Genomic DNA, 11,158 nt, shown 5'->3' on the forward strand with positions numbered 1-11,158 from the left:
ATGGACTGCCAAAAGAACCAATAGATCTGTTTTGGAAGAAGTGCAGCCAGAGTGCTCCTTGGAGGCCAGGATGGCTAAGCTTCGTCTCTAATACTTTGGACATATTGTCAGGAGGGAACAGTCACTGGAGAAGTATATCATGCTTGGTAAGATGGAGGGTCGGAGAAAAAGAGGTAGACCCCCAATGAGATGAATTGGCCAGGTGGCTTCATTGATGGACTCAAGTGTGGCAATGGTAGTGAGGTTGGTTCAGGATCGGACATTGTTTCGTTCTCCTGCACATGGGGTCGCTATGAGTCGATTACGACTCGATGGCACCTGACAACAACAACATATTCACTGGAATCTATGGAGGTGACAGCCGTAGGCACTTGTCAGAAGTTCCCTAGGTGATCCAAATATGCAGGCACTTGAGGGAGTGGGCTGTGTACAAACATCGGTCTTCTGATGTCTGAGTGAATTTTGTAAATTAAAAAATGACTGCCATCATAAAGATTCAAAGAAAGGTGAGAGACCCACCTACAACAGCTTACTATAAAATTATACAAAAAATGTTGGGCATAAATCTTTGTTAGAAAGTGTTTCAACATTAGGGAAAAAAAATACACACCAAAAAGCATTATTCTCTTCCCTGAGGAATGTGGCATCACCCCTTTGAGATGCTGCACAGAGGGCCGTTGGCTGTGAGGGTTTATGGAATTCCCATTCTTTAAATACACCAAGGTGTAATGGTTGCCTTGGCAAAGGAAAATTCAGAAAGGAACATACACCAGCTTCTTCATCCTCTTGGATTACTTCCTGTTTCTGTGGTGAGGTGAATTAGCTAATGTCTCTTCTAGCTATCATCTGTAACTCCCACCAAACATTTCTGCTCTGCTGGCTCTGGGTAAGAGAAGGCAGGAGAAGAAACTGATAGAATGATATGATTCAGCTGTGGATGTTAGCAGAGTTAAGTGTAAAATCTTGACACTCTAGCATGGTTTAAAATGAGTCATCTCAGCAGCAGGAGTGGAGCATGTGCTTTGGACCCTGAGATGCTTGTGCATTGAACCCCTCAATCCAGGGGCCGAAAGTTGTAATACCGGAGGAGTGGCAATGCAGTAGCAATGGAACCAAGAATCAGAGTACAAGACAGAGCAGTGGAGCTCCCAGCCCAGGGAGCAAGTACCAATATGTAGTGATGGAGGACGGAAACATTTCAGGGAGTGGAACAACAGAAGAGAAGCTTTAAGTGTACCCATCTTCTTTGGCTTACATCAGCTTACACCCTGTTTCCAGTACACCCTGTTTTCTGTTCTTCCTCACCTTCTATTCCAGTCCCATACTCAGAATCGCCCATTGTTTCTTACGTGTCTTTTCAACCCCACCTCTAGTCTCCCACACTGTCCACATAACCGCATAATTAATCAACTCACAGCCATTTTCCACACACGATCCTGGCCTTACAACTTCCTACTGAATACCCATCAAAGGCTCCTTACAGCTAAGAGTTAGTGTCAATTCCTGGGACTAGAGCGGCAAACCGTTTATAATCTCAACACTGCTCAACCCTGTAGCTTCATCTCCTGCCACTCCACCATTCTGCTGTCCGTCTGTCCTAAGTGGACAAGCTGTCTCCCCTCAGTATAACAAGCTGCCATGCCCCAGCCACAGACTCTCCTCATTTCAACCATACAAACTTCCACTTGTGAATCAAAACGCAGCCTCATGGCACTGTAGGATCAGCACTGGACTGCAAAGTAGCTGGTGGTTTGAACCCACCAGCTGCTCCTTGGAAACCCTATACAGGGTTGCTGAGTCGGAACCAACTCCACGGCACTTAGCAACAACAACTAACGCTAAGCTTCTCAGTATGAAAGCCCACGCACTTAATTGGCATGTGGCCTCAGAATTTCCTTTTCCCCTTTCCCCAGACTGTTTCATGTGTTGTGATGAGGATGGTGGTGAAGTGTGCTCTTCATGATGAGAGAAAAGAAGAAGCCCTCTTTAGGCTGAGTTTTGATTCATGAGTGGAAGTTTGTGTGGCTGAAATGAGGGAAGAACACACTCAGCATTTCTCAAGCTGAGGGAACTGAAGAAAACATTCAAGCCTATACTTGCAAAATACTGAATGATACAGAAAGCATCAAAAGAAGATGGAAGGAATATACAGAGTCAATGTACCCAAAAGAAATGGTTGATGTTCAACCATTTCAAGAGGTAGCCTATGATCAAGAGCCAATGAATGAAGAAGTCCAAGGTTCACTGAAGACATCTGCAAAGAACAATGCACTGGGAATTGATGGAATACAAATCGAAATCTTTCAACGAAGTGAGGTGGCACTAGAGGTACTCACTCATCTATGCCAAGAAATTTGGAAGACAACTACCTAGTCAACTGACTAGAAGAGATCCATATTTGTGCCCACTCCTTTAAAAGTATAATGAACACAGGTTTCTGTGGAATGATCAACCAACAACATTGCCTCCCACTGAGAATATTAATCCTTTGTTTTTTTCTCTACAGCCTCTTCCACTTCCTAACATCTCTCTGTAGCTTTATATTACATAGGCAAAGTTAATAACTTTTAAATGCCTGATCTACCTTTAGGTTGATTTTAAAAGCTGAAAAACTAATAAATATCATTATGATTATTATGTAAATATCCTTCACTGTAAATGCAAGTCATGTGCTACAAGTCCATTCCTATTCTATGAGTCCAATATCCTGACCTTGTAGTTGAAATTTAATTCAAATTACCTTAAATCATGAAGTAAGATACAAAGGTTACCATCTACATATATGTTGTTGTTAAGTGCCGGTTAGTCTGTACTGACTCATAGGGACCCTGTTTAGGGTTTCTGAGGAGTAGCTGGTGAGCTTGAACCTCTGAACTTACGGTTCAAAACAACCTTGCAGTCCAGTGAATTAACCCCACAGTGCCACACCAAGACTCCAGATATATATGGACCTCTGGTAGCATAGAGGTTACAAATCAGGCTGCTAACCTCAGGATCAGCAGTTTGAAACTACCAGCTGTTCTGCAGGAGAAAGATGAGGCTTTCTGCTCCCATAAAGATTTACAGCCTCAGAAACCCTGTATAGGGTTGCTATGAGTCGGAACCAGCTCCACAGCACAGAACAACAACATGTATCTGTGTGTGTGTGTGTGTGTGTGTGTATACACATGCTGTTAAGTGCTGTCGCATTGGTTCCTACTCATAGAGACCCTGGGTAGGGTTTCTGAGGCTTTAAATATTCATGGGAGCAGAAAGCCTTGCCTTTCTCCTATGGAATAGGTGGAGGATTTGAATTGCTGACCTTGTGATTCACAGTCCAGTGCTTATCATATGGAGCCACAATACTCCATATATATATCGTATATACACATATTTATACCAGAACACTGTGTAGTAAGCCTACGTAAGCCTGATTCATTTCCCTAAACCATGTGGCTGCTAAGTGAGAGGCTGGTGGTTCCGATCCACCAGCTGCTCTGCAGGAGAACCACGTGGCAGTTTGCTTCTGTAAAGATTTCGGCCTTGGAAACTCTGTGGGGCCATTCTACTCTGTCCTATAGGATTGCTTTGAGTCAGAATCAACTTGGTGGCAATGGGCTTAGAACCCAGATTCTTTGAAGTCAGATGGGTAAATTGTAAATATTTTTGTTCTACAAACATGTAAATCACCCGTGTCTTAAAAAAAATGACTCCAAAGGTTATAATGTCATTGCTCTGTTGTACTATTGGTGTGACACTGTAGGATCAGCACTGGACTGTGAACCACAAAGTTGACAACTCAAACCCATCAGCTGCTCCTTGGAAGCCCTATACAGGAATGCTATGAGTCGGAACCAACTTAATGATACTTAATATACTTAACAACAACAACAACAACAACAACAACAACAACAACAACAACAGTGAAGCTGTAGGATCAGCACTGGACTATGAACAACAAGGCTGGTGGTTCAATCCCACCATCTGGATCCTCGGAAACCCTGGACAGGGTTGTTATAAGTTGAACAGACTCAATGGCACTTAGCAATAATATAACAACAAATGCAATTGCGGCGACTGGCTGAGCTTGAGGTCTTTTAAGTTGCATCTGTCTTTCAAAGCACTCATGTTTTTCTGCTTTGCAATGTTGTTGCTGTTGTTGTTAAGTATCGTGGAGTCGGTTCCAACTCATAGTGACCCTTCACAGGGTTTCCTAGGGGGTAAATCTTTACGGGAGCAGAATGCCTCATTTTTCTCCCGCAGAACCACTGGTAGTTTCGAACTGCTGACCTTAAGGTTGGCAGCTGGATTCGTAACCATTACGCAAAAATCTCTACTTTAAAGTCTTTAATATTTAAGCATTGTTTTGAAACAAAACATATTTTGCATTCAAATACTTTATAACTTAAGTAAAGTTAGTCTGGATATAGTGCTATAGGTTAATTCTCTGGACTGCAAAATCTGTTCAAACCACAAGGTTGGAGGTTCAAGCTCACCAGCTGCCCCTTGGTAACCCTATACAGGGTTGCTATGGGTCAGAACTGACTCGAGGGTACTTAAAAACAACAACAAAAGTTAGAACAGACTAGATTCAGAAATAGTATAGCAATACAATCAGACAATTATGGTGTATGTTGCTATGACATGTCATTTGTGAATTTTTTGCTACTTTAAAAACTCCTTTGCTGCTGTTGTTAAATGCTCTGCAGTCAGTTCTGACTCATACCAACCCTGTATAAGGTTTCCAGTAAGTAGCTGGTAAGTTTGAGCCATGGATCTTGAGGTTCAAACTGACCTTGTGGTCCAGTTCTTATCCTCCTTTTGTTGTTGTGGTTAAGTGTCATTAAGTTGGTTCTGACCCATAGTGACCCTGTATAGGGTTTCTGAGGAGCGGCAGGTGAGTTTGACTCATTGACCTTGCGGTTCAAACTGACCTGGAAGTCCAGCACATTATCCTGCTGTGCCATATCAGGACTCCTAGCCTTCTTTAGTATTGCATAAATATAAAATAATGCTTAAATACAACAGCATTTATTACATGTATTGTCAAAATATATTGTTTTTGTAAAATAGTGTCTAGTAAACACTTTAATTTTTTTCTGCCTTAGTAAGTGCTCAGCCACTGTTTAAAACACTTCCCTACCTTCTGAAACAAATCCGTGAACATAATTTAGCATTTATTTGATACTTCAGGTTATAAGCATGCTACCAAGCACTGGTGTTCCTGTATGAAATGGGCTCTTGGTTATTATGCGTTGGAGTGCCCAAGCTTGTTTTTCTAAGTCTAATTCCTGTTTCTTCCACTTGCTATCAGCTGTCATTTTCGCAGTGATGTTCATTACACAAACGGTAGGAAAAATATTTTGTTGACTCAAATATTTCAAAGGCTCTGACTCTAAAGAACTACATCTGACAAGATGAGTAAATAGTAAGAAAAGCTGTGGCTATGAATAGACCAAGGGTCTAGAATCCAGCTAGAAATATGTTGTTTGACTTTTTTTTTTTTTTTGTCTTATGCTTTCTTATGAAGACAGGTACTTATTCAGTTAAAACTTTTGTTAGCAAAAACGGTAATGAAATATTCACTTGAGAAAGCTGAAAGAGTTTCTGAATGCATTTAATACTTTTCAAGGTTTATTTCCTTCCAGCTTCACCTCATTTTCAGAGGAACTTGGAGGAAAAACAAATGACGACATTAGAAACATTGTCAGATGTTGTTGTGTCAGTGCCATCTCATGGTAACTCCATGTAGTTACCATGTAGTTACCATGTAGTTACCATCAGTGTAGAATTGTTCCATGGCTTCTTAAGGTTGCAACCTGTTGTTGTTGTTATGTGACGTGGAGTTGGTTCCGACTCATAGTGACCCTGCACAGGGTTTCCGAGGCTGTTAATCTTTACGGGAGCAGAACGCCTCTCTTTCCCCCACGGAGCAGCTGGTAGTTTCGAACTGCTGACCTTGAGGTTAGCAGCCCGATTCGTAACCACTACGTAACCACTATGCTACCAAGCTGCAACCTGTCAGGAGCAAATCGTCTGACCTCTTTTCTGAGATGCCTCGGGTGGATTTGAACTGCCAACCTTTTGGTTTGGGTTAGAAGTCAAGCTGTTCGTGCTACTGGGGACTTCTTTAAGAAATACGAGCAATCAATGATTTCTAAATATGGGCGTAATTATTAATAAAGAGAACTAACATAAATACAAATGATTCAAATGATGATGAATCTCTAGTTCATCATAACACAGTTCACTTTACAAAAGACTTTTTTCTCTAATATGTTTTTACTTATATGAGATTAAGTCAAAAAGTCTTGTTACTAGGGTTCCAGTTCACACATGCATGGGTTTATTCTAAACAAAATGTGTTTAAATATGTCTATGCAATCAGTGGGTGACTGCAGACAAATTCTCTCCCTAAGGACACCTGTTATTATTCTCATTAGGGTGTCTTCAAACATAAAAGTCAGATCAAAAGAGTGGATTCCAAGGGGATCTGCTGGGCCAGTTAAATTCAAGGCAGAGAAGTCTGCTCAGAAGGTGCTGGCAACCATTTTTCTCGAAAGATACAGGGCGATCACGGAGGCTTCTTAGGAAGATGTTTTCAGAACAATTGGAAACCACATCGATGAGAAAAAAGCCAAGGAAGTTGTGTGGAAGAATGCCTAATCCATTTTGACAGAGCATCTGCTTATTCTTCAATGGTAGCAAGGGCTGTCCTACAAAGATTCCATTGGGAAACCTTATCCCATCTACCTTACAGCTTTGATCTTACCTCTTCAGATTTTGTTTTGTTTCTCAAGCTCAAAGAACATTTATCAGGAGCACAACTTGAGTTCCTTGAGGATATCTAAACTGCCATTTTGACATGGTATGAAGCAAAGAGTGCAAAACTCCTTGGGAAAGAGTTGTTGTTGTTAAGTGCCGCCGAGTCGGTTCCGACCCATAGCGACCCTGAACAGGGTTTTCGAGACTGTAAAGCTTTACAGGAGCAAAAAGCCTCATCTTTCTCCCATGGAGCAGCTGGTAGCTTTGAACTGCTGACCTTGTGGTTTGCAGCCCGATTCGTAACCACTACGCTACCAGAGTTAGAGATGGCTATATCACCTTCAGAAGTGTATAGACAAATGATAGCTTCACACATTGATCTTTTTGTTTAGTAAAGGTTTCTGTGATTTTGAAGTAATGCTTTTTACTTACACTTGTATATATAAAAAGTAAAATTGAAACTAAGCCTTGGGTCATCAAGTTGGCTCTGACTCAGTGTAAAGACAGAGTAGAACCATCTCTCAGGTTTCCAAACATGTAACCTTTTCATAGGCAGACCGACACAGCTTTCTCCTCAGGAGCAGTTCCTGGATTCGAACCACCAACTTTTGGTTAGCAGCCAAATGTTTAACCACCGTGCCACCAGGACTTTTTATAGGATAGGTACTAACCCAGTGATTACGTTTAATCTCTTTAAAATGACTGTCTAAGTTATTAGAAGCTACCTAGTATTTTATCATTTTCATCTAGATTTCCAGAGTCTGGGAAAATCTTTGTTGTTGTTAGGTGCTGTCTAGTCAGTTCTTACTTATAGCAGCCCTGTGCAGGGTTTAGAGGAGCAGCTTGTGGTTAGCAGTCCAATGCTGATTCTACAATGCCACATCAGGACTCCAACGGCAAATCTTTTGGGATGCTCTAGCAGGCTCAGGGTAAGAAAGAAGGGAACTTTCAAATGCTTGTGGAAACATGGAATTAACAAGTAATGGAACTTTTCTGTGGGCGTTTTGAAGCCCTCTGGCATGTCTTGTAACAAAGGTCAACGATCAACATCTTAGTGACTCTGGTACTCAGCTCATTAAGCATAAAGACTTGGAAATGCATCTAAGCTAGGCCTTGGCTTTCGCTACCAAATTATGTACAATGAAATAACTAACTATGTATTCACTTGAACAATATAAAATTGTTGATGTTTTTCTTAAAATAGATTTAATATGGTTTAATAGTTTGGGAAGGCAGTGACTCTGTAGGATAAGTACTGGACTGCTAACCCAAGGTCAGAATTTTGAGCCCATCAGCTCAAAACTCCATGGGAGAAAGAAGAGGTTTTCTGATCCCATAAGATTAACACCGTTAAAAACCCTGTTGTTGTTAAGTGCCATCGAGTTGGTTCCAACTCATAATGACCCTGTATGGGTTTTCATGGAGCAGCTGGTGAATTTGAACCGTCGATCTTGAAGTTCAAACCGACCTTGCAGTCTAGTGCATTATCCCACAGTGCCACACCAGGTCTGTGATAGAGGGTCGTTATGGGTGGGAAGTGACTTAACAGCACTTTAAAACAACAACAATCTGATGTTTGGAATCAATTAAAATCCAAGTCCCCCCACTCAGGACTCGCCATTTTAATTAACAAGAAACAAACAAAAAACAAAACCAGACTGAATGGAATCAATTGTACAAGGGAGCTTAAAAATGTTCATGGAAAAAAATCTATTATCTTTTAATTCCATCTTTTCATGAACTTTTTGAAGCCTCCTCATATCTAAAATCCTATTACATGGTAAATGTCTACAGTGAGTTAGCAATTAGAGGCACTTTCTGCTAGGTCTTGACCTTAAGAAACTCAGAGTTCAGTATGGGAGACTTAAAGGCCTTAAATAAAATGCAAAAGAAGTGTTGTGTGTGTAAAGCACAGGTTAATGATGACACAAAAGAGGTATCAACTCTTATTGAATGAGTCAAAGAAGGCATCCCCAGTGGAGTTTTACCATCTGGGTTCTGAAGGATGAATAGGAGTTCACCAGTTATACAGGGAGGAACACATACATTTCAGGAGGAAAAAGCAGCATGTGTAAGCATCCCATAGTTCATTGGGGTATTATAAGTGGTTTGATCTGGCGAAGGCAGAGATTCTGTGTGGGAACTGGTGAGAAACGAGGTTGTAGAATTAAATAGGAATCAACTATGCAAGGCCTTATGATTCATTCTGAGGAGTACTGGGGCATCATGGAAGCATTTCAAATAGAGGAGGAAGAGGATCTGGTTAATATTTTAAAGATTACTGTATGATTACAAGTGTATAAAGAGAGGAAAAAGAAGAAAAAAATAGAACAACAACAAAAACACAGTCAAAGAATTTACAGAGACCGTCTCCAAGGGGATGGTGTGCTGGTGGTACAACCGTTAAAGTGCTCAGCTGCTACCCAAAAGACCGGCAGTTCAAACTCACTAGCCATTCTGTGGGAGAAAAATGTGGCAGTCTGCTTCCATAAACAATTACACCCTTGAAAATCCTATGGGCTGGTTCTACGCAGACTTATCAGTCACAAAGAGTAGGAATTGACTCAGCGGCATTGGGTTTGCTTTTTGTTTTGGTCTCCAGGTGATAGAATTTTATCTTCTGTTTCTTGTATGATGAGTTAATTTATTGTTATTTCTTGGAGACAGTAAATTAATTTAAATTCTCTAATTCATTACAAGGAATAGTCATTTACATTGGAGCCCATCCTTAGCCCTATTCAATCCTGTGAACTTAAAAAGCAACTATGGGTTACTAATGATACAAAATCCCAACCAAAGTCATTAGTGTTGAGTGAATGCTAACTCATGGCGGCCCTGTAATTAGACTTTGGAAAAGTGAAGGCATTAAGTACTAAGTCATCTCAGCCCATAGAAGAACTCAAAAAAAGGTAGTTTTCTGTAGCTAGTAATCTACCTCTCGGGGTACAGCCAGTTTATTACCACATACATATCACTAATTTTGAAATGAACCAATGCTGGGTGAAAATGAAGTTTAAACAAATGTAACATTCTACTTTGTTTTAGAGGCAACAGCAATTTCATCACATATGCCAAATGAGATGACCTCACGTTCAAGTACTCTAAGGAAAACAATGCACTGAGGCTTCCACTCCCCAAACACACTGGTGAACCCAAGTCACTGTTCCCTCGAAAATGTGGAGCCATCACCAACTTGCAAGGGTGCAAACAATAACTGATAAAGGCATAGGCAAGTGAAGCTTTGATCAAACTGTTATTTACAAATGAAATGAGCAAAATAAATGACCGACAAAGAGTTCAGTCATAATCACATTTATACAGAATATCACACTTTACGTGGAAAGCTTGCCAAAAGTACTTCATTGAGGAAAAAATGTAACTAAAGAAACCCAAAGGAACTCTGGGAGCATAGTGGTTACAAATCGGACTGCGAACCTCAAGGTCAGCAGTTCAAAACTACCATTGTTCCATGGGAGAAAGATGAGGCTTTCTGCTCCTGTAAAGATTTATAACCTCGGAAACCCTGTACACGGTTGCTGTGAGTCTGAACCAACTCCACGGCACATAACCACCACCACCACCAAAGAAACCATTTGTAAAACACGGGTAATAGTAACTACTTCATAAGGATGTCATAAGGAATTAAAAATAATATTCATAGTGTGCTTAGAATGCTGTCTGGCACACAGTACACATTAAATATTATCATTACTATTGTATCTGACACTCAGTGAGTACTCAATAAATTATAGTACCATTATTAGAGCTCCTAATTTGCCTCTTGCCAATTATTCTAATTTAGAAATCTGAACTGCACAGACATCCTTATTCGTGTCAAAGAATACTTACTCAACACTGCAAGGAAAATGAATTAATTATTAAAAGGCTTTGAGAAAAAAGATTAATCACATTTCTTTACCTCTTCATATCTGTCAAAAACTGCTCCTTCTTGCAGAAAGGAAGGAACTTCCTTTTGCCAATTGAATTCATAAGGTTTGGCCATGATTATATTCAAGACCTGCAATGAAAACAAAATTTTAAAATCTCATTAGTAAACAAAATCAAACACGTGAGGATCAAAAGTTAGTTACTTTTGCATTTCTGTGTTTGTGAAAGATTTTCCTCAAATACTTGGAGTCAGTCTATACATTGTCTGTCATCTCTTTCTTCCCCCCTTCATTTGATCATAATTTTCTTCCTCTTTGATTCTAAACCTGGAGAAATAATATCCAGAAATACTAGATGTGATCATTTGGGCAGCTTCCCTTCTCTCTTTAAATTCTATAAAGTAAGAAAACTACTGTTTTGTTTAGAAATCTGACGGCATTGGATTAAAGAAGAAAATCACAGATCAAGACAAATATATTGCAGAAGCCAGTGGGCATATTGTCAGTTCTAGAGGCACTACCAGCCT

General features: G+C 40.3%; 1 protein-coding gene across 1 annotated transcript in view; it reads right to left on the reverse strand.

Annotated features, from left to right (window-relative positions):
* The window catches only part of PLCB4 (phospholipase C, beta 4), a 206,198-nt gene extending 195,451 nt beyond the window's left edge, over positions 1-10,747 (reverse strand). Inside the window, exon 1 of the mRNA XM_006870417.1 lies at positions 10,664-10,747. Within this exon, the coding sequence (XP_006870479.1) occupies positions 10,664-10,747 (84 nt within the window). The remainder of the gene's footprint in view (positions 1-10,663) is intronic.
* Between the last annotated feature and the right edge of the window lie 411 nt (positions 10,748-11,158).

The sequence above is a fragment of the Chrysochloris asiatica genome, unplaced genomic scaffold (genome assembly GCF_000296735.1).
Source record: "Chrysochloris asiatica unplaced genomic scaffold, ChrAsi1.0 scaffold00141, whole genome shotgun sequence".
Lineage (NCBI taxonomy): Eukaryota > Metazoa > Chordata > Mammalia > Afrosoricida > Chrysochloridae > Chrysochloris > Chrysochloris asiatica.